General features: G+C 42.0%; 1 protein-coding gene and 1 non-coding gene across 3 annotated transcripts; both read right to left on the bottom strand.

Moving 5' to 3' along the window:
- Nucleotides 1-1,442: 1,442 nt before the first annotated feature.
- SKA1 (spindle and kinetochore associated complex subunit 1) lies at nt 1,443-12,551 on the bottom strand. Of its 2 annotated transcripts, none has more exons than XM_016225086.2 (7): nt 12,402-12,551; nt 11,672-11,770; nt 9,765-9,889; nt 7,356-7,453; nt 4,216-4,353; nt 2,590-2,762; nt 1,443-1,748 (listed from the first exon to the last, which is right to left on the bottom strand). In XM_016225086.2, exons 2-7 carry the CDS (start codon nt 11,757-11,759, stop codon nt 1,600-1,602), a joined length of 771 nt encoding a protein of 256 aa, XP_016080572.2. In that variant the 5' UTR covers nt 11,760-11,770; nt 12,402-12,551; the 3' UTR covers nt 1,443-1,599. The 2 variants fall into 2 exon arrangements, with proteins under 2 accessions (XP_016080572.2, XP_016080571.2); XM_016225085.2 differs by having other exon boundaries at nt 12,414-12,551.
- A 7,085-nt stretch (nt 12,552-19,636) lies between these two features.
- LOC148092785 (U1 spliceosomal RNA) lies at nt 19,637-19,793 on the bottom strand. The gene has a single exon (XR_015714878.1). It is a non-coding gene; the product is annotated as a U1 spliceosomal RNA (small nuclear RNA).
- Between the last annotated feature and the right edge of the window lie 4,358 nt (nt 19,794-24,151).

The following is a 24,151-nucleotide window of genomic DNA, read 5'->3' as shown; positions in this document are numbered from 1 at the left end:
CCACTTAAGAACCTATGAATTAATCCAGGGGAGAGAGGATAGTTTGGGAGCAGGGTGGTGGATATGGAGCTTGCGAGAAAGGGTTAAATTTTTGAAGAACCAAGAGGGAGTAAATGACAGAGGTAAGTCTAGGACCCAGGTTTCTGATGCTTAAGTTTTCTTTTTCATACACCATGTTGCTGAATTATTTCTTAAAGTTCAAGAGTATTCCCAAGAAATAATTTGATTTCTGAGTTGCAACTAAGGACTAGAGTTGCAGTTTTTAGTATGCAGTTAAGCATAGCTCACATGCTTGGTGAGGCACTTCTTTCTCTGCTACGAGGATCAGCCTGCCCAGCAGATACACAGACATAGGTGATGGTTAACTTTACCTGTCAACCTGACGGGCCACAGCGTGCCCAGGTTTAACATTATTGCTGGATGTGTCCCTGAGGGTGTTTCCAGATGAGATTAGTATTTGAATCAGCAGACTCAGTAAACTGATTGCCCTCCCCAGTGTAGAGGGGCCTCATCCAACACCCATCTAGGACCAGAGTAGAACAAAAGGTAGAGGAAGGAGAAATTTGCTTTTTTCCCTGCCTCAACGTTTGAGCTACACCACATCTCATCTCTGGCCTGGCTCCCCTGATTCTCAGGCCTTCAGACTCAGAGTGAATTACACCACCAGTTTTCCTGTTAGTTCTGTTTCTCTGGGGAACACTGACTAAAACATAGACAAAAGTCACCCAAGTACAGAAGAAAAACACAGCTAAATTTTTACAACCAACCACCCATTTTTCATGACCACTATCAATCTGCTTACACATGTTATTTTATCATCTTTTTCATCTCAGTACTTTTATTACATGTTGATGTCTACAAACTGGTTTATGCTGAATGCACTTTAGGTAAGCTGTTTCCCAGTGACATAGGGGAAAGCAGAATAATCACATGGACAGGCTGTCTCCAAATCCAACTTTTGCCTATAGACTGAAATGCCATTAATGGAATTTAGACATTAATGGCCTTCAATTCCAAAGAACCTGAGTATCCTTGACCAATCTCCTTGACCTTTTTCTTCCATTATCACATCTGTACCTATCTGCAACATTGTTGCTAAACACAAAAAATAGACATGAACATTTTTTACATTTTTAGTTCCATTATATGCTTAGCACAGAGGCTCACAGGGTAGGTGGTTAAATATTTATTGAAAAGAAGTTTATTTTAAAATATATATGCTTTTTAAAAATATATGTTTTTATTAATTTTTTTAGAGAGGTAGGGAGAGGGGGACAGAGAGAGAGAAACATTGATGTGAGAAAGAAACCTCAATCAGCTGCCTCCCAAATGTACCCCGACCCGGGATCAAGGCCAAAATCTGGGCATGTGCTCTGACTGGGAATCGAACCATGGAACCTTTGGTGCACAGGACGACGCTACAACCAAACGAGCCACACTGAACAGGGCTATATGCTTTATTTTAAGAAGTTCTATTTTTACAAGAAACAAGATAGATGATAAAAAAGCTAAATTATATATTTTAAAATTACATTTAAGGAAACTATAGGAATAGCCTCTATACCCTACTGTTGGCTGGTTCAAAAGCTCACAAGGGCCTCAGGTTATAACATATCGGGTGAGTCCTCCCCCTCGAACCTCTGACAGCCTCCGGCAGTGTCGTAAGATATTCAATATAACATGAAACCTCTTGTCAAGTTTCAAAGCTGTGAATTCCTTTATGTCAGCTTCCACTACAAAATAATGACCTGAAAATAAAGATATCAGTGCTAATTTTCATAAAGACAACTTTCAAGGTGAGTCTTCAATGCATTACACTGTGACTATGAATGGCATTAATCATTTTTACTATGATTGTACAACCAAAGTGAGAAATGGTATTCTTGCTAAAATAATTATTCTTTCAACTGAACTTGCATAACGTTTACTATAGCATTTCAGTAATGTAGCCTTGCTTATTATATCACTAGCTGCCTGTTAATATCTTCTGAACAATTCACTTTTCAAGAGATAATATAGGATAGTGGAGAAGAGAATAAGATCCTCATAGCTCTATCACTTAACTGGCTGAACTTGGACAAGTAACTTAAGCTCTCTTTGCCTAGTCTGCAAAATGGGGTTAGTGATAGTCCGCACCTAAGGATGTTATGAAGACTAAAGCTCTCTCAGTACACCATATGGCACACAGAAAGTGCTATATAAGCATGAACAACTGTTATCGCTACTATTCTAATTCTGGAAACACTGGTTATAGTTCCATAATAAACTCTAAAATAGTATTTTCCCAGCCTCAGAACTACAGACATTTGGGGTTAGATAATTCTTTTTTTGTGGGAGCGGTCTTGTGCATTGCAGGGTACTTTAGCAGCATCCCTGGTCTCTACCCACTAGATGCCAACCCAACCCCAGTTGTGACACCCAAAAATGTCTCCGGAGATGGCCAAATGTCCCGAGGTGGGAAAATTGCCCCTGGTGGAGAACTGCCTCTCTAAATTTAGAATTTTCTAGGATTACTTTTGTTTCTCATGATTTATTTACACACTCCACACAGCTAACATGTACACATATATGTATATGCTATCATTTTACCTTTGGTATCCTTTGTTTCTTCATCAATGAATCTGTGATAGAGATTTCTGGCCATAGAATTCAGAGTAGACTTTTTTGGTTGATGAAGGATCTTATATTTACTAACTACTGCCTTGTTGATTTCTTTGATAACATCATTAATTTGACAATAGGTTAAGCGGGATTTCATGTACCTGTAAATAAGTACATGATTAATGTTTAAAGACTCATTATACAAAATATTTTCTTTGAAAAATGTTTATGTTATACAGTAATCTTCTAATTTCCCTTATTCACTAAATAACCCCTTCATTTAAAAATTAATGCTCTCCCATAACTATTTAATTTCCTTGTTTGATCTCTTCATGAAAGCACTTTCTAAAGACCCTTCTACTCCACAGTTCCTTAGACATTTGCTCTTCCCTGTAGTTCAGCCAATGAGCAACAATAACAAGAATTTTAAAAACTGAAGAGCATCAAACAGAATTTTCAGAAAATAAAATTGTCAGTAGAGGAAAAGACTGAGTGACATCCCCACAAAGGTTAAAGGAACATCAGTCTCCTTACTCATCCCAGAATTATCAAACAGCCAGTATTTTTCAAGTGGCCAATAGGCACATAAAAAGATGTTCAGCATCACATGTCATTAGGAAACTGAAAATTAAAACCATCTGATAACACTACACACATATTAGAATTGCTAAAATAGAAAAAGCTGACAAAATTAAATGCAGATTAGGATATGAAGCAATGGGAACTCATTCATTGCTGGTGGGAATGTACAATGGCATAGCCACTCTGGAAGACAGTTTGGCAGTTTCTTATAAAGCTAAACATACTCCTACCATAGATCTAGCAACCTCACTCTTAGAAATAATGGTACAGCGAAATTTCTTTTAAGCAAGTCTATTTTGTAATTCCTCATTTCCTTGAGATAGACGCCTAGGAGGAAAATATCTGGGAAAAGGGGCATGATTATGTTACTTTCCTGAGAATTGTCTATACCAGTTGTTTTTCTGTAATAATCAGAAACAACCAATTATATATATGAAATGAGATAAAATCTATAAGGAAATACTCTATTTTATCTGAGTGGTAGAATTACAGAGGAGTTATTTTCTGTAAAGCACAAAGGGAACCTGCCTTTAGAGGGCATCCTGTGTTATTCACCCCTGAATTCTCCTCAGTGACCCAGGCCTGGAATAGAGCACAGACTCAAGCAAGTATGTGGCATAAGTTAAGGGACAAATGGGAAAAAACACAACACTCTCCATTCTAATCTCAAATCTATACAACACTCTTGCTTTAAAATTACAGCAAAACTGAGGATACTTCTAAAATGTAACTGGACAAATCTATATCACAAAATGGTCCTGGAGAGGACTCTGCAATAAGCTGATCTCTCTCTAGATCTCTCTCTAGATCTCTCTATGAAAAGAGATTTTACTTTTGAATAAAAAACATGATTTTAAGCATTTTCAACAAAATATTTCCTGCATTTTCACAGTACAATGTAAAGCTGTTTTAGAAAAGATCAGCATTTGAACACAGCATATTATGATGAATATAATCAAGCTTTATGATTTAACCAATCATGTATGTTGACTATTAAAGAATTGACCGTTAAAATTTATCTTAGATACTTACGCAGGAATGCCATTAAACTCCTCAGAAGTTATAAATGGCATTTCTTTAATATGTCTTTGCTCTTTAGGGGGCTTCTTTGTGGCTCCAGGTTCCTCAACTTTGACAGGTTCTTCAGGGTCAAGATCTGATACATTAACACTACAGAAAAGAGAGGCACAGACATATAGAATTGTGCCGCATATTAGAAAGTTTTCCCAACTGAAAATAATCAGTATCAAACACTTGATTTTTCTTGTTATAATTTTATAGCCAATATTTTTTTCTATCTCTTCCCCTATTGTTCATGAAGATCTGACTAGTGAGAACACTGAAAAATTAAGTCCCCTAACTTCAGTAATATAATTGTATTTATACATCCCAAAACAGTCTATGTAGTACATATGCTAAACATCTTTGTCAGTTATCCCACTGGCTCCTCAAAGTTACTATGTGTAGTCAGTTGTCCTATACTTCTATTTTCCTAATTTATCCCATTGGTTGCTAGCATCACTCCCTCCCTGTTAGTCATTTGAGCTGCCAGCAGCAAACATGGGTCACTTGTGGACTCAGTCCTGCCCAATTTTTGGAGTCAATGAGAAACCTAATTTATCCTACCCCACTAGCAGAGAAGTCTAGAAATAGACTAGCTTCTAGGTTAACTGCCAGGGAAGAAACAGACCCCTGTTGCCAGCAGCAAGTCAAACCATACTGACTTGACTGTTCCAAAAAAGAAATGGGATCTAACCCAGGAGCAAGTGAAGGGAACCCCAAAGAAGACAGGGAGGCAAGATCCCCAGAGGACAGCTGAGGGCAACTGGGCCTGACTCAGGAGATGGCCATGTTATAGGCTGTCAAGATGAAGATGCCCAATGCTATGGGACCAACATCCTTGAATGAATCCTAACACGAGACTCCATGGTGAGCCTGATTCCTACTTGCTTGTCTAGACCATGTGCTAAGGACACTCCTGATTTCTCCTTCATGCCCTACTGTGTGTCTCCTGAAAATAATCACTTCACCCTGCAGAAAGGTTCAGCTTTGGCCTAGCCCTGAAAGCTAAAGCCAGGCCATAGAGAGTTTAGAAGAAGAAAATTCCTCCTATTCCTCAGGCCACATTCCTGCCGCACGTGTAATGTCAAGCCCACACTATAACCTTGGCAGACATGCTATGATGACCTGTTTCTAGCATTCATTCATGACTTTGCCCACTAATATTCTCTTCTTATAGGGAAATTACAAGGTACCCTAACATGCCAGGGACTCTGCTGAGCTTTTTCCTTCTGGAGGCTCTCTACTATCAGCAGTAAGAAGGCTCTTTTCTTACATAGCAAGATTTGTGCCTTCCTCTCAGTTTTTAAAATTTAAGCAGTATTTTATTTATGGAAACACATGCAAAAGTGTGATTACCATAAATGCCAGGATGATTACGTTTGAAAGAGGGAGGGTCTACAACAAAAGTGCTTAAACTAAGGTAATGTCCTATTTCTTAATCTGTCTGGTAGATACACTGACATTTATTATTATACTTTAATTTGCACAAATAATACTTTGATCACTTTTCCGTATATATATTTTAAAAGTTAAAAAAAATAAAATTAGCCATGGAATGTTTTTACATACTCAAAGCACCCCCCTCTTTTTTTAAAATAAGTTTTTATTGATTTCAGAGAGAGGAAGGGGGAGGGAGAGAAACATAGAAACATCAATGACAAGAGTCACTGATCAGCTGCCTCTGCTGGGGATCGAGCCCAAGACCTGGGCATGTGCCCTGACCAGGAATCGAACCAGGGACCTCCTGGTTCATAGGTTGATGCTCAACCACTGAGCCACATCAGTCAGGCCTCAGAACCCCTTTTAGAAATATCATTTTGGTAGCAAAGGACTGAGAGATGAGAGTAGAGAAATACTGGAAAGACAAATCACAGGAGCTCCCAAATCATAAAGACAAAAGATGATGGAAGATCTTTCAGAAACAGGTGATAAAACTAGAAGGTAGGGCACCGCCGACAAAACCCCACCGAGGCAGAACAGACGGCTGAGGGCAATGAGAGGGCCATTTGGGTTGAAGATGCCAATTTCCCGACCAGGTGACAGGAGGATAATAGTGATAAGCAAAGATGGGTGGGCAACAAGGAAGCAGCGAGTTCAGCCTTAGGCGTGGGAAGCTGGAGAGAACAGCTCATTCATCAGACTGCCAGCAAGCAATTGAAACGGCAGAAGTAGATGTCATGTCAAGGCTGAAGCTGGACCTCTGAGGGCATTAACGGTGGTGTTAGGTTAGGGTGAGTAAAACAGAACTTTAGGGGGTACTTGTAATTTAAATGAGGTCTGAGAGAAAGGAGGCAGCTAAGTCAGACATGTGAGATGACAACTAAGAAACCACAGTAGTGGCGCAGGTAACAGAATTTCAAAAACTAGAAAATGGACAACAAAATAAAACCTGACAATGCAGGGTGAAGAGGGATCCTGACCTCTTTACCATCTTCAACAATCAGTTTCATAAGGGTGGTAGTAATAACAACCAGAAGCCAGGTTCTAGATGCTCTGGGGAGAGGAGGTACAAACATATATTGGCAGTAAACAGGAGGCAGTAGTTTGAGGGGGAAGCAGAGCTGAGGTTTTGGGGTTTTTTTTTTGTTCCTTTGGCTGTTTTTAAAATGGGAAGCTCATTATGGTTATTTTTACCCTAAGGCAGTGGTTCTCAAGGGTCAGGGGAGATTCTGCCCCCTACAGTACATATGGCAATGTCTGGAGACACTTTTCATGGTCACCACTGGGTGGGGATGGAGGTGTGAAGGGGATTTGAGGTGCTGACATCTAGTTGGTAGAGGGGATGCAACTAAACACCCTATTCTCACAACAAAGAATCGCCTGGCCTAAAATGACAAACTCTGCTCTAAAGGAAAGAAATGAGAAAAGGTGGAAAAAAAGATCCTAGGGAAGACTCACCCCTGGGAAAGAGGGGCGACATTTTCCTCAGAGAGAGCAGGATAAGAAAACTGGTCAAGACAGGGTGAATGTTATTTGTGGTGTAAGTGACAAACAAAATTAGACAATCACTTAACAGAACTGCAAGCACATAAAAAAGCAAAAAGATTTGAGGTGTTTGTTAGAATAGTTTTATAAATGCAGATGGCAAGAATAATTATAAATACACTTACGAGTTCTGGGTTACTGTTACTTGAGGCAAATGGGGAGGGATGTTCTCTTTGAGATGTTCCACATCTTTATAATCTTCTTCAAGAGATTTACAGAGTTCCTAAAATTTAAAAAATACTCACAAATAAGCATCTGCCCCGCCTGTGTGTGTATTAAGATGTTATAAAGAGCATGGAAGACTGTGATACACAATCACAATTATTGTGCGTGTTCAGAAAGCAGAAGGGGTGGAAAAGCACTGAATGCAGCAATATTTTTAAAAAAGAGCTGCCCTGACCAGTGTGGCTCAGTTGGTTGGGCATTGTCCTATGTACCAGGGGGTCCACAGTTCAATTCTGGGTTAAGGGCACATGCCTGGGTTGTGGGCTTGATCCCCAGTAGCGGGTGTGAAGGAGGCAGGCAAGCAATGTTTCCCTCTCACATCGATGTCTGTCTCTGTCTCTCCCTCCCTCCCTCTCTCTAAAAATCAATAAACAGTATTCTAAATAATTTTTTTTAATCTTCATCCAAGGATTGCTCCATTGCTTTTCATAGAGGGAGGAGGAAAGAGAGAAACTGATATGAAATCAACTGGTTGCCTCCCGTAGGTGCCCTGACTGGGGCCAGGGATCAAATCTGCAACCGAGGTACGTGCCTTTGGCCGGAATCAAACCTGGGACCCTTCAGTCAGCAGGCCGACGCACTAACCACTGAGCCAAACCAGCGAGGGCAATAAACTATTACTAAAAAAAAAAACAACGAGCCCTTTGGTTTCTAGAGCTGCTTTTAAATGGAGATATAGTTCTCTCTACAGATTTTTTCAAAGAACAATTGTTATAATCACATTACAACAGGCAGGATGACCTTTAAGTCCTTCTAACATACTCTTTAACCTTGGGAAGCAACCAAATAGAAAATATACAAAAGATTTATGTTTGCCATTCTGGTAAATTGCTTTTGTTGACCTAACAAACGTTCCCGTGTCACCTGCACAACAGCACCACAGTAGCACTGCCTGCCTGGAATGCAAGTATGAGAGGCTGCTGACATGCGTATCTTCCAGCTTAATGAAAATTTCTACTTGATCATAACGGCTTGTTTTTGTTTTCAGTTGTTTTTATTTAACTGTCACCAGAACTTGAGGCAATGAACACATGCAAATTTAATAGGAAAAATACTCTGCACCTTTGGATCCCTAACTTCTGAATCTCAATCATAATGTAAGCAAAAATTCCAAATAGCCTTCAGTTCTGAGTTGAACATTCTCTGGGCCCACACCTAACCCTGGGCATTCTTTGGCAGGTTAGAATTGAAAGCAATATTGGTTTCTGTTTTAAATTTATATGACACCTTTCTTTTAAAATGCTGAATGATGTTCACAGATACTAATTTCATTTCAACTAATAGTAGGATAGGCAAAATCAAGTCCATTCCTATAACTGAAAAATCTTTACAGACCTTAAGGATCATGAGGTTGAAAGAGATCTTAGAGGCCACCTTGTTCAGTTCCATTGAACATGTCAATGGCCCTAAGAGCAAGAGGCAATTATGGTACAGATGGAGTACTTTACCATCAGGAAGTACACAAACACTTTTTTAGCTGAAGTCAATTAGAAGGCTCATTTAGAACAAGACATGCATGTGAATAAAGTTTCTCTTTATTTAAGAATCCTTATATTACACTTTACAATTACACTTTACAATTACATATTACAATTTTTTAGAAATTGAGAAATGCAGACTAGAAGGGACTTAAGAAATAGTTCATGCCCTGGCCGGTGTGGCTCAGTTGGTTGGGTGTCTTCCCGTGCACTGAAAGGTTGCCAGTTTGATTCCCAGTCAGGGCAATCAAACCCGGGTTGTGGGCTTGATCCGTAGTAGAGGTTGTGCAGAAGGCAGCCAGTCAAAGTTTCTCTCTCTCTCCCTCTCCCTTCATCTCTCTAAAGTCAATAAAAACATATAAATATATATATATAAATATATATATGTATATCTTTTTAATTCATCATGACCCATTATTTTCCAAATGAGGACCCAGAGATCCCAAGAGGTAAAATGGCTTTCTTAGGGTGGCAGAGGATGCTAAGGGCAGCCATGGTAAGAATGACATCTCCTCTTCCCAGGGCAGGTATTCCTTTCAAAGCAGCCTACCAGGATATCATTTGTTTAAATTAAACCTACCAAGAATTATTTAGGAAACCTTCCTTTTTAGTCAAGTTCAGTTTCATTGGCTATGAACATGAAAAAAGAAATACCTGTGGAGCTCTGGAGTCCTTTATACGGGGAAAGTAAAATGCAAATAACAGTCTATACCATTGACAATAATTTACAAAGCTAAGAATATTATAAATTTACAAAACCCTTATGAATTCCTGGTGATTAGAAAATTTGTTCTTCTTTTTTATTTTGTTGCTCTGTTAGAAAAACATTACCTTGAGTGAATTGGTAGTTTGTTCTTGAAATTCAATTTCCAATTCCAATTTATTTAGAAGTTCATTTACTACCATGATCTCATCTCCTATTTTATTCAATACAATCTTCAAGTTAGGTTCTTGACCTATTAATAAACAAAGATAAAATGGAAAGTAAAGTGTATAGAAAAGCAATAATGTACATGTACCCAACCCAACTTCTGGAACAGAGCTTTAGAGACACTTAGGGGTGGAGAAAGAGTTAATTGTTTCAGGTCCTAGGACCTATCTCCATGGATAATCTTTAGATCTCATTTCTAAGTACTAGTATGGAAGGAAGGGAGAGGTAAGCACAAAGTGTCTCCTGAGTCTTTTGTTTCTGGCAAATTCTTCCACTATAAAAAAACAACTAGAAATGCTAGATAAAATAAACACCCTCTACATGCATAAATGAGCTTTTCTGAGAATAAGGTAAATGCCCAAGGGTCCCAACAGGAAGAGAGAACCATAAGCCAGGAAACCGCTGCTGCAGCAGTCCTAATCTGGGGGTGCAGAGGGGAGCTGGAGAGAGTTTGTCAGTCGCAGCAAGCTAATATATTTGGTTTTCATAGGGATCAAGCCAAAATTTTGGCATTTCAAAGCACAGAGTATTGGAAGTAAGAATCCCAAAGGAAGCCAGGACCCCTCTTCATGGGATATATTGTAAGTGAACGTATAAACCTAAAAATTTTAATCACTGGCCAGGGAGATACAAGCCTATGTTTTGGCCTGGCTTTCAGGTGTGTGGGGGAGGTTAGGGAGAGTTCTGCTTCAGAATTTGTAGTAAAAATTTGGGATTCATATTTACACTATCCACATGATTAATAATCCCTAAGTGGAGAACGTAATATAAAGAGTCACACGCTGGTGGTAGCCTGGGACGCCAGAGAGAAGCAAACACCTGAGGTTATAAAGTAGCATGCTTTCTTACTCCTAACCCCACCTCTCTAGCTTCATAGATCTGAGAATGGGAAAATCAGTCTCCTCTTCTCTGGGAATGAAAGAAATAACAAAAACAGTTTTTTTCTCAAAATCAAATCTTTCCATCTTCACTTCTAAGAACCAAACAACATAAGTAAAAGCACAATTTGACTATATCTGTAAATTATGGAGGCAGTAGAGTGAAATGGCTAGAGCCCAGGCCTGAAGTCAGAGACATCGATACCTACCTCAAGATTTTTGCAAAGATAAGTGAAAAAGTACATATAACATGGGCTTAGCATTGTGTCTGGAACCTAGTAAAGAACTCAGTAAAAGCTAACTACTAGCCCTAGACAGACTGGCTCGGTGGTTAGAGCGTAGGCCCGCAGACGGAAGGGTCTCACATTCTATTCCTGGTCAAGGGCACTACCTTGCTTGGTTGCAGGCAACTAACTGAGACACACTGATGTTTTTCTCTCTCTCCCTGAAAAGCAATGGAAAAAATATCGAGTGAAGATTAAAAAAAACACAACTAACTATTATTCCTCATCATTACGAGAACCTCTATATTATTCTATCTAATAGAGCAATGCTAACTGCATTTGACACTAGGTTAATTACAACTAAGTCAAATTACTATAGTAAGTAAATGAGAGTATTAATGTCTTTACTGAGACTGATTTCAGCGGGTTAAATAACTAGCTGGACACACTGGTATTTCAAATAACTTTTAGTCACCTCAATTTCAGGGCCTGATTTGTAGTAATGTTAACAGCTGAGCAAATTCACTACTTTTGATAGTAGTGATTAGTAAATTACAGCAGCCAGAGTGCTTTTAAATCACCATTTGAAACCTGAAATCACCTTTGTAAGTTACATTCACTTAGGCTGGCATAAGATATCATTCAAAGTGGAATAATCAAAATGCACTGTGTATGGACAAAGTCAGTGGAATCTATTCTACTTACCACAGTTCCTTAATGACAGAGACTTTTTAATATTGCCAATCTTTTCATTAATATGAGAGCATATTTGGTCCAGATCTGAAGAGGCCATCCTTTAAGCCTCTGAAGAAAATACAAAACACAATTTCAAAAAACAAAAGCCAGACAAATTTCTGTTCACTTTCAAAATTCAAGAATGGTTGCTATCCAGTAGATCACATCCCTCGAAAAGAAAGTATGAAAAGTCAAGAGCAATTTCTTTCAATCCTACAAAATTCAGTTTCTAACCAAAGTCCAGTCCTGACTTGTCTTGGAGCCTTCCGTAGTCTATGCACCCCAAACCATGGTACAGAGAATAAGCCTGCACCATCTCTTTAAGGATTTAGGGGGACAAATACCCTATATTTAAAGACAACGTTGGGGTGTTTTTTTTTTCTTTAAAAACCCAAAATACGCACGAATTTTAAGAAAAACCACAGCAAGTGCACAGAAACGGATGCACGAAAGCATTTCTCCCATACAGTGAGTGGGCTTTACAGCGCGGGGTAGGTAAGGGGCGGGGGAGGGGAGAGGGGGGGGAGGGGGGAGGGGCGGGGCCAGTTACTGTGCCTCCGAGGGCAGGTGAGAGCGTCTCAAGCACCCACCCAGGTAACCCAGCGCGCGGAGGATGTCAGCCCGCCTCCTCCGCTCCAACCCGGCGCGATCCCGCACCCCACACCCCGCCCACGCAACGCCTTCTGCCTGCTTCGGATACCAGGATCCCCACCGTCGCACGGGTCGGGGAGCAAAGGCTCCCTCCACTCGCGAGCGAGCGGCGAGCAGCTCCAACGCCCGTCTCGGCCGGAAGCCAGGGATCGCCAGGCGCAGCTCCCGGAGAGAAGTTCGAACTGCCCGCCTGGATCCGGCGCCGCGCAGGCGCACGTCGGCGCCGCCGGACCCCGCCCCTCCCCCGGACGCCAGGCGTCTCTGCGTCATCCAGGCCCGGAGCAGGGCGTCGGGAGGGCGCACGGTTGGGGCGGGGGGAAGGGCGGGAGCCTGTCGGCTTTGTCGCTAAAGGCTGCGAGGACCGTCGCTCCTCCTACGCCGTTTCGTCACGAGTGATAACCGTCGGTCAACTGATCCTGGTCGCGGTCCAGCCGGGAGCCGAGCGCTCCGGGGATCCAAGGGCGAGCTGGAACGGTAGGTCTCCAGTTAGAATCACCAGGGGCAGCTTTTGCAAATTCCAATGCCTAGGCCGCACCCCAAGTCAATGAAATCAGGCATTCTGGAGCCTTAATAGTTTTTAAAACACCCCAGATAATTCTAGAAAGCATCCAGGTTTGTGAGCCGAAAGACCTGTCTTGGTGGGAGTTCACAGCCTCTGTAGGGGCAAATGCACATTTACAATAAGAAAAGTTTAATTCTCGCGGTTGACAAAAGGGGAAAGCGTCCCAGAGCGGGTGTGGCACCTCCACGGGAAGTATCCAGGTTCCTTTCCTCTTTGGGCGCCACCGTTCAAAGCATCAGTGCCTTCCGGCCTTCAGGTTGCCGCTGGTGCAGATGACCGTGCCGGTCCTCAGGCATTTGTCCCAGGCAGCAGAAAAGAGGGAGGCAAAGGTAAGAAGCTCTCCTACCAGCTGAGCCAGTACCTTTAAAGAGTTTTCTTGGAAGCCACACCTAATGGCTTCTATCGGCTGCTCACTGGTCACTCACATCACTCACATCTACAGGGGAGACTGGGAAAAAAATCATTAAAAAAAAATTTAATCTGGGCAGTTATATTGCATCCTCAACAGTATAGGGGTTCCGTTTGTAAAGGAAAATGAGGGCATAGATTCTGGGTAGGAAATGGCAGCCTGGGCCATTTCTACTTGTTACTTTAAAAAAATCTTTTATTATGGAAATCAAACATATAAAGTAGAATCGTATAATGAACCCCTCCATGCCCAACCCATCAGCCAGTTTCAACCATTATTAATTATTGCAAATCTTTCTTCATCTGTACTTCCTTTTCTTCCATTCCTTGCCTTCTGGAATATTTTGAAGCAAATCTCAAGTGTTGTATCTTTTTATCCAAAAATATTTACATACTTATCTCCTAGACATAGGCACTCTTTAAAATTACCATATTAGTATTTTTACAGGCAAATACTTCAACAGTTATTCCTGAATAACAAATATTCAGTGTTCAATTTCCCCTGATTGTATCATAAAAGTGTTTCTTTTATTTTTTGTTATATATATATTGTTAATCTTCACCTGAGGATATTTTTGTCCATTGCTTTTCAGAGAGAGTGGGAGGGAGGGGAAGAGAGAGAGAGACATCGATGTGAGAAAGAGACAGCCTGCAGGTGCCCCAACCCAGAATCAAACCTGTAACCCTTTGGTGCACAGGCCAATGCTCTAACCATTGTGCACACCAGCCAGAGCAAAGAGCGTTTCTTTTAAAAGCCACTGGTTTCCCCAGGCCAGTTTGGCTCAGGGGTTAGAACGGCAGCCTGAGAACTGAAGGGCCTCTGGTTTGGTTCCCAGTCAAGGGCCTTGCCTAAGTTGCAGGTTCCCCATCCCAGTTTGGAGCATGTACCCACCCCTTCCTCCCTCCCTTCCACTTGCTCTAGAAATCAGTGGGGAAAAATATCCTAGGGTGAGGGTTTTAAATAATTTTTTAGAAAACCATTGGATTGTTTGAATTAGAATCTAAACAAGATTTAAATTTTGTTATTTGGTTGATATATTTTTAAAATCTCTTAATCCCATCACATGTACTTATTTAAAGCTAAATTCAAGCCTTTATTGTAGGACTAAATGTAAGGCTTATAATGTCAATATTCTAGGAAAAATAATACAGTAACAGAAATTCACCATGCAGCATCAAGGACAAGCATTATAAGATTATTTCCCGTGAGAAAACAAACAGGAAGAAGCATAAAGACACTAAGTACAATGTCACCCCAGTAAATTCAATAAAAAGTGTGAGGCAAAAACTGATACAAATGAAAGAAAAATAAATAAATCCAATATAACAGCTTGAGACTACAACCAAATCAAAGCTATGCCTAGAACACTTACTGTCTTCAAACTTGATAGATTTTTACTTTATTGAAATGCAGGTTGGAAGACTCCCTTGCTACCTGGCCACTAGATGGCAGGGCAGCACCATTCTTGAGAGCACCAGCAAAACAAATTGCAAATTCAGGGATATGTGGCCACAGGTAAGAAGTCCACCTATAAAAGTTTATGAAGCAAAATTTCACTATCTTCTTTTATAGCACTCGCTTTTTTATTATTATTAAAGGAGAACATATTTTTAATTGAAAACGTGAACAGCACAGACAAGTATAAAGAATAAAATGCAAACTCTCATTATTCCATCTGTCAAAAAGAAACACAGGGTCCAGGTCCTGCTTCTGAGAATAAAAATGGCTAAGTGTGGGCCATTCCCAAGCTTCTCTGTAAACACCCCCTGCTCAGGATTTTCTCTCCTCTCACTGAGTTTCACCCAAAGCCAACCTTAATCCCAACTCCAATCCTAACCCCAACTGAGAGCCCCCCCCTTTTAAATGTATAATAGCTGTATTTTGAAATTGGTTGTCACTGTGGGTGAAATGGTAAGTTTACCATTCACAGCACTCACCATGAATACCAAATCTGTGACAAATGAAACAGCAGGTACTACCAATCTAAGTAAAATTATAAGCTCTGTCATTTTAAAATATAGGTACAACACTGACACCTGAGAGACATCACAGAGAAATTAGACTGTTTAAAGAAACAAGCATGCCACCTTTGGTGGTCAGACATAGAAAGTTTACTTGTTTGGGGTTAAATTGTTAATTTATATATATTTTTCAATTAAAATACAGTAAAATTAACTTTTTACAGGTTGAACAAATGTATTGATTGTGTAAATACCATCATAAATCAGGACCCAGAAGAGTTCCATCATCTCAAAATTACTCCTCTGTCCCTTTATCATCACACATGAATGGCTAGTGATGTTGAGTATCTTTCATGAACTTACTGGTGAAATGTCTGTTCAAATCTATTCAAATCTATTGTCTATTTTTAAGATTGGGTTGTTTCACTTTCTTACTGTCGAGTTTTGAGAGTTCTGAATATAGTATACTAGATAGATGTCCTTTGCTGGCCATGTGGTTTTCAAACATGGGGTGGGCAAAAGTAGGTTTCAGTTGTTCATATGGAAAAAACATGCAGGTTATGATTATTACATTAACTTTACTAACTCAAAAGAATGTCACAGTGCAACTATAAACCTTCTTTTGCCCACCCTGTATATTCTCCCAGCCTTTATCTTGTCTTTTCAGCCTCTGAACAGTGTCAGTCATAGAGCAAAAGTTTTTAATTTTAATGAAGTCTAGTTTATCAGTTTTTTCTTTAATGTATCATATTTCTGATGTGATGTCTAAAACTCATTGCTTGCCTCCAAATCATGAAGATTTTCTTCTATGTTTCTCCTATGTTTCCTTATAAAAGTTTTATAATTTTATCTTTTACATTTAAATGTATGGTCCATTTTTAGTAACTTTTTATGTATGTTATAAGGTTTGGGTTGAGGTTCACTTTTGTTTTTTGCATTTGGATGTCCAACTGTTCCAACATCATTTGTTGAAAAATACTGTCTTTTCTCCACTGAATTGCCTTTTTTATCTTTGCAAAAAATCAATTGGCCATATGTGAGTGAGTCTATTTCTGGACTTTCTATTCTTTTGCATTGATGGATATATCTATCCCTTCACTAATACCATACTGTCTTGCTTACTATAGTTTTATGTCTTAAAATAAAGGCATGTAAATCCACCAGATTTCTCCTTTTAAAATTTATTTTTGCTATTCTAGTTTCTTTGTTTCCCTAAAATTTAAAAATCAACTGGAATATACATAGACGGACAATCCTGCTTTTATTTTGACTGGAACTGTGCTAAATCTGCAGCTTAACATGTGGATGATTGACATCTTAAATATATTGCATTGCCCAGTCCACATACCTGACATGTCTCTCCATTTCATTAGATCTTCTTTGATTTTTCTCATTCGTATTTTGTAGATTTAAGCATGTAGATACAGCCCATATTTTGTAAGGTTTATGCCTACATATTTCAGTATTTTGGAGTTATTGTAAATGGTATTACTTAAACTTTTATTTCAAGTTGATATGATGTCCTTATGGACATATGATTAATTTTGTGTGTTGGCCCTTTATCCTGTGACATTACTAAACTGCTTGTAAGTTCTAGGAGCTTTAAAAATATATATTCCTTTGGATTTTTCTCTGCAGAAAATCATGTTGTTTGAGAATAAAGGAAGTTTTATTTCATTCTTTCCAATTGGTATACCTTTTTTTTTTTCTTGGTCTCATTTTACTGAATAGGACATAAGTATTATGTTGAACAGGAATGGTGAGAACAGATGTCAGATCAAGTGACACCTGTTGCCTAGGAACAACATTTCCAGGATGTCAAACCAATATATTGTTTGCAGATGTTGGGGCAGCCAAGAAAGACATGACTCACAGAGGCACTGGGTGGAACAATATTTTGCTTACGTAGGGAAGAGACAGAGCAAGATCAGCTTTAGTAGTGAGTATCTGTCCCCCTGGCCAGTAGGGCCTGACCCAAAACCAACACAAGGAGATAGTCGACACACACCCTTCTTGGCTACAAGCAAAGGAACTCATTACCTCCCCTCCAGGAACAGATATAGCAGTGGGGCTGGCCAGGTGCCATATGACACACAGAGAACAAAGAAGTAAAAAGAAGTACACATTAAGCCTGGAACAGGAAAAGATATTCCCAAACAAAGAGACATGCCTAGCACAGGTGGTAAGGGCTCTTTATCTCTTTGCAAGGGAATGTTTCAGGTCCAAGGCCACTCTTCTGCAACTGTTCAAGGGACCAGAAGTTGCACATCACTACCTTTCCCAACATCAGACGTCTAGCCTTAAGGGGAAAGCATTTAGTCTTTCACTATCTAAGTGTGATGTTAGCTATAGATTTTTTTACAGATGATTTTTATCAGGTTAAAAAGTTGATCTTGTACCTTACAACTTTACTGAATTTGTTTAACTCTAGTAGTGTTTTTTTTTAATTCTTTGGAATTTTCTATATATAGTATCTTAGAGATAGTTTTACTTTTTTTTTACATCAATTAATTTTTTTCTTTGGATTGACTTTAGAGAAGGAGAGAGAAAGAGAGAGAGAAACTTATTGAATGCTTATTTATGCATTCATTGGTTGTTTCTTGTATGTGCCCTGACTGGGAACCGGCAACACTACCGAGTGCTGGGACCAGGGTGACGCAGTACAGCAGCCACTACACCTGTGCCTTCCGTGACAGGTTGTTTATGCCCCATAATGAAATGTGTGGACTGTCTGGTCCATTACCTATTGTGCTCTTGTAGTTTTGCCCAGCTCCAAGTCCTGCACTCCCACCTGGGGTGAGCAAGGTGATTGTGGCAGGACTCAAGCCTTCCCTGACAAAAGTGCACTCATGGTTCCCAGCACTTTTCAAGTGCTCCTTGGCATGATGTCATAGTCCACCGTTGTCCTGGCTCCCACCCACCTCACCAGCCTAAGCAACCACCCCTCTTACCTGGCAAGTTAATTCCACAGCAGCAGAGCTGTTTGTGGCGGCTGCCGCGTCTGTGCGCCTGTCAGCCCCACCTGCCAGTGGGTGTGTGCTGTTCAGCACCTCTACTTCTTTGTTCCTGATGTTCTGTCTAGAATATCCTTCAGCTCACAAGCCCTTTTTGTCCTCTCTGAATAATTCCAAGTCAACATTCAAAATATAGCTCAGTAATTTCCTCTGCAGACAACTTTCCTTGATCCCTTCAGACAGTGTCAGATTTACGTGAAATTTGCATTCCTCTGTTATTTAACGGTACTTTTAAAATTACTGAGATTGTTTGATTTTATGTCTTCAACTACATCATGAGTTTCCCCAAAGGATGTAGTATTCACCAAAATCAATTTTCTGAGCGTCTCCACCTTTCTGTCCAAACCTGAGAGTAGCTGGCAGTGGAGACTGGGGGCATGACCAAAGGTAAGAGGAAGACTGCACAGACTCAGCAATTCATCCCCAATAGGAAGTCGTGAGTCCTGGTGTCCTCAGTTCCCATGGTGACAGAGCCCACTTGATGTTCTCTTATCGGAAGGTATTCCTTGTGAGTGGGGTGGAAAAAATGTAAGGCCAACCTTTTGAGATCATGTAGTAGGAAGTGAAGGGCCCCACTCCCAATGTGGCAATCATGGGAAAACTTGGGAACTGGGAGTGTGCAAGACGCTGAGATTTCTCAGTCAGTCCCCTCCCCAGGCCCAACCCAGGCCAACTGGACCACAGTCAGGGCTCCAGTTAAGAGCGGCGTGTGCTCCGGTATATCATAAGGAGATTTGACATGATTTCACCACCTGCCCTACCTCCAAGAAATTTCATCCACAAGTCAGCTTTAATGTATAAATTATATCTCTGGAAAATCAGAACTGGGGCCTTGAAGACCCTTCGGTCTTCAAGACAGACACTGAAGAGGGCTGTCCCCTTACAGTAGAGTGTGTATGTCACAGGAGAGATACAGGGCTGGGAAGCAGGAGATCTGGGCTCTGAGCTGGCCATTAACCAGCTTGCGATATGGAACTAGTACTGCATCTCTTGGAGCACAGTCTGTGGACTGTGATGAAGCTGTGGGTGTCATGCCTGTCTCTCAGCCTTCTCCCAGGCTTCTATGACTGCTTTATGTGATCAGTTCAAACCTGAGAGCTGCTTGGTCAAACTGACCCTGAAGACCTGGAAATTGGAGGGAGGATGGATGGCTGGGAAGATTGTTGTTATGAAGGAGACCAAGGGAATGCTGCTTGCCATAGAATGTTGACAGCTTCTGCATAATGCCACAGACTGTTGGCATAAGCACCCAAATTCCTTTGTTTCTGCCTCACCAGTACAGCATGCCAGAAAACTCTCCATTTGCACTTATGCAATTACAGAGATATTTTCCCCCCACAGGGGAAAGTGTGAACACAGTCCCCCACTACCACAAATTATGCAGTCGAGTTCCCCACATTTGCAGGAGTCAGCACACCTGGAGTGCAATGGGTAAGCCTTGCCCTGGGAAAACCACCTTCATGATCATGGCACCCCTCCCCAGCCAGGTAAGTACACAATTACAGAGAGAGTGATTTAGTCCCGCAGTGTGTACAGCACGATGGAACACCACATGGTCACAGTTATCCTGTGCAGTACTTGTGTGAATGTAAAGTGATGTAGCCACTTTGGAAAACAGGCTTCCAGTTGATCAAATAATTATACATAGAGTTGTTATTTGATCCAGCAATTCTATTCCTAGGTATGTAACCAAGAGCGATGAAAACATATATCCATGCAAAAACTTGCATACAAATGTTGGTATCAGCATTTTTCATAATTGCCATAAAAGTGGAAACAACGCAATGTCCATCAATGAATGAGTGGATAAATAAAATGTGGTATATCTAAGCAATGGTTTGGCCATATAAAGGAGTGAAGTGTTGTTGTTTTTAAATCCTCACCCAAGGATATTTCTTCCATTGATTTTTTTTAGAGAGAGTGGAGGGAAGGGGGTGGGTGGAGAGAGAGAAACATTGATGTGAGAGACACATCAATTGGTTGCCTCCGGCACGCACCCAACTGGGATTGAGCCTGCAACCGAGGTGCATGCCCTTGACTGAGAAACCTGGGACCCTTTGGTCTGTGCTCTAACCACTGAGTCAAACTGGCCAGGGCAAGGAGTGAAGTATTAATATATGCTACCACATGGATGAGCCTTGAAATTATGCTAACAAATCCGTCACCAAAGAGTTTATGTTGTATGATTCCACTAATATGAAATGTCCAGTCTAAGCAAATCCATAGAAACAAAAAGATTTGTGATTACCCTGGGCTGGAAAGGTTGAGGGGAAATAAGGAATGATTGCTCATGGGTACAGTTTCTTTCTGGAGGTGATGAAAATGGTCTAAAATTGATTGTGGTAGTCTTTGCACAGCTCTGTGAAATCATTGAACTATGCACTTTAAATGGGTGAATTTTATGATGTGAATTATATTTCAATAAAGTTGCATTTTAAAAAATGAAATAAAATACATTGCTAGTAAAACAGATACTGGAAAAGTTTGGGAGTTTTAAAAAGTTAAACATACTCTTACCATATCACCCTGCAATTCCATTTAGGCACTTACTCAAGAAAAATGAAAAAACTTTTATAATATTCTTTTATTTGTTTTATCAATTGATTGATTTTAGAGAGAGAAAAACATCTATTTGTTGTTCAACTCATGCACTCATTGGTGGATTCTTGTATGTGCCCTGACCAGGAATTGAACCTACAACCTTGGCGTATAGGGACAAGAAAAATGAAAAAATACTTTTAAACAATTATTTATAGCAGCTTTATCCATAACCAACCCAAACAAGAAGCAACCAATAAATGCATATATAAGTAGAACAACAAATCTCTCCCCCACACCCCCTAGAATCAATTTAAAAAATAAGTTACTTTATAAGGTAGTAATCTTGAAATACTATAGTGGTAGAAGAAAATCAGGGGCTTCCCTCTTCTCACATTTTTGTTAGATTAAAGGAAAACATTTATTCAAATGAAAATAGTAACCCTTATATTTGCCATACTTCTCTGTAGTATTACAAATGATTTCTCAAAAAATCCTTTATATGAGAACCAGGTGACATCTATCCCTGATAGGCCACACACTCCATCCTGCCAATGAGGCAGGTTTTCTCAGCCTCCTGCTCCCCGTGTGTCACCAATCCACTGAAGCCCACAATGCCCTCATGACTTCTGTGAGGTCAGCCTCCTTCCCATCTGGGGACATTTCTCCTTCCACCTGTCACTGGACCTGAGCCAGCTGGGCCCAGCTGTAATCTGCCTCTTTCCACCTGGGGACAGAAGGTTGAGTCCTTGAGGGGAATGAGAGTGGTTTGGTTCTAGGTTCCTTATGCCACTATCTTATGACTTTGTTAAAATAACATTTGTTAAGTGGAGCCTAGGGTGCTGGATAGTGAGCAACCCTACTACCCCGCACTCCCCCCCCTTAATGACAGGCCACAAGAAAAACTGAATTAGAGAAGTTTGTCACTTACAGGGCCTGGAAGAAGTACCCTGCATTCCTCCAGGGGCCACACGGAGAGGTCAAGGCAGAGTGCAGACGCACAGATGCAGGACTTGAGCCACCTGCCTTTATTAGGGACCCTGAGTGGAGTGCTTTGGGGTTACCTGGCTAGGGCTGGATGGGTCAATTCAAACCAAAAGAGTGGGGTTTTGGTAAGCCCCAAAAAGGTCTTCTCTAAGAGGTGTATAAGGCATACAGGCGCTGGGAGGCAGGGGAGACTGTTGATTACACGGGCTGGTGAAATCATATCAGGAATTTACATTTGCGTGTGACTGTGCCTATCTTGGGCATGCACTTGCATGAGGGGGCGAGTGTCAGTTTTAAGGCCCCTGCAAGCCACTTGGCCAAACAAACTTGGTGCGCAGTCAGCAAGACAAAGGAGCTGCGTGGCTAAACCCTCCATAGGCTGACGGGGTTCCGCGGCGAAGGTGAAGGGCTGCAGATCCCCCGCAGGGAAGGGCTCAGCCCAGCGGGATCCCGGGTGTTCGCTGAGCCACCCTCGCTGTGGGCTGCGCCTGAGTCGAGGCAGCTCCTGCTCCGGGCGCGGGCTGACCCCCAGGGTTGCGGCGTTTCTGTAATGGAAACCCATCCTCCGAGAAGCCGCTTCAGAGGCTGGACACAGCTCGGTGGGGCGGAGGAACCCACGCGGGACCTGGCTGTTGAGGGCTCTCCTGTGGGACGCCGAGCTCTCGGAGCGCCCAGGGTCCCCGGTTGGGCCTCCTCCTACCGACGCCGGAGGGAGGCGCGGGCCGCGGCGGAGGGGACCCGGTGGGGCGGGGCTGCGCCTGCTGCGGGACCCGGGAGGGGGCTGGGGCCGCGTGGCCGCCGCCAAGGCTACGGCCCTCTCTGGCCTGCTCCGAGAGGGGCGCTCCTGCCCGCCCACCCTTAGTTAAGCCAGTACAATAAACAGCGAAATAAAAATCTTCCAGACGGGCTAAGAAAGCCCCAGTACACACCCTTGGAACCCGAGACCTAACCAGACCTTTATGCCTATTACGAGGTTCAATTCGCTGTATAAACTGGGGTTGTATTTAGACCTCGCCTTTTCCAAGAGGAAAAACGTACTGGACTTGGAGCGCGCTCTGGGCAGACCCTGGAAAGTAGCCAGAGACGGGGGCCTGGACGGAGAGAGGACCCCGCGGGCTCAGCTGCTCCGCGCCCAGGGGAGTAGCTGGGTTCCGCGCGGCCCGTCCCCCGACGACGCCGCCAGCTTCCCGCCCGGCGCGCAGCCCCGCGGCCCGCGGAGCGCGGGGCCCACGGCAACCGGGCGCTGCCCGCGGCCGCCCTCGCGGGTCGCTGCCGTTAGTGGGAGGCTGGGCGACGCGGCCGCGGGTACCAGGAAATGTCAGGACTGCTCTCTGGCCTTGCGAGGCAGGAGTGAGAGGAAGGCTCCGCACTCCTCCCTTGGCCATCTTGGTAACAGTGGAGGGCTGGCGGGAGGGGGGAGGGGAAAGACGGCGGCGACCCTCCGCTTGGCCAGCCGCCCCGTCCCTCGGCCCCCCTAGGACCCGCAGTCACGGCTCACGTTAAGAGGAAAGGGTGGCATCCCATGTCTGTGGATTGGAAAACAATATTGTCACCATGGTAGTACTCCCCGAAATCGATCTACAGATTCGACACAACGCCTATCAAAGTCTGGGCAGATTTCTTCGCAAAATTAGACAGGTTGATCATAAAATGTGTATGGAAATCTAAGGAACAACTGAGAGTAGCCAAGACAATATTCAAAAAGAGTAACACAGTTGGAGGATTCACAATTCCTGACTTGAAAACTTACAACAAAGCTACAGTGACTGCCCGGCTGGTGCGGCTCAGTGGTTGAGCATTGACCTATGAACCAGGAGGTCACAGCTTCAATTCCCAGTCAGGGCACATGCTGGGGTTCCGCTTGATCCCCACTAGTGGGTGTGCCGGAGGCAACTGATCAATGACTCTCATCATTGATGTTTCTCTTTCCTTCTCCCTTTCTCTCACTGAAATCAATAAAAACATTTTTTTAAAAAAAGCTACAGTGATCAAGAAATAGATATTTAGTACTGGCATAGGATAGACACGTCGATCAATGGAATAGAATTGAAAGTCCAGAAATGAACGCTCATATTTGTTGACAACTGATTTTTGACAAGGGTGCCATAACTATTCATAGTCGACAAATAGTGCTGGGAAAACTGAATGCATATATGCATAAAAATGAAGTTGGACCTCTGTTTCACGCCATATAGAAAACTCAGAATGGATCTTTTAACTTAGAATGAACCAAAGACCTAAATGTAAGAGCTTAAGCTATAAAACTCTTAGAAGAAAACATAGTTGTGCATCTGTGTCCTTGAATTGGGCAGTGTTTTCTTAGATATA

Source organism: Miniopterus natalensis, chromosome 7 (assembly GCF_054644295.1).
Source record: "Miniopterus natalensis isolate mMinNat1 chromosome 7, mMinNat1.hap1, whole genome shotgun sequence".
Taxonomy (NCBI): domain Eukaryota; kingdom Metazoa; phylum Chordata; class Mammalia; order Chiroptera; family Miniopteridae; genus Miniopterus; species Miniopterus natalensis.
Note: the sequence above shows the minus strand (reverse complement) of the source record. Positions and strands in the feature narration are given on the sequence as shown.

Coding starts and splice junctions, on each gene's coding strand:
- SKA1 (XM_016225086.2), bottom strand. CDS start 11,759: ATGGCCTCTTCAGATCTGGACCAAATATGCTCTCATATTAATGAAAAG. Junction 9,890..11,671: donor TCTGTCATTAAGGAACTGTG/GTAAGTAGAATA, acceptor GTTTATTAATAG/GTCAAGAACCTAACTTGAAG. Junction 2,763..4,215: donor GAGTTTAATGGCATTCCTGC/GTAAGTATCTAA, acceptor ACTTATTTACAG/GTACATGAAATCCCGCTTAA.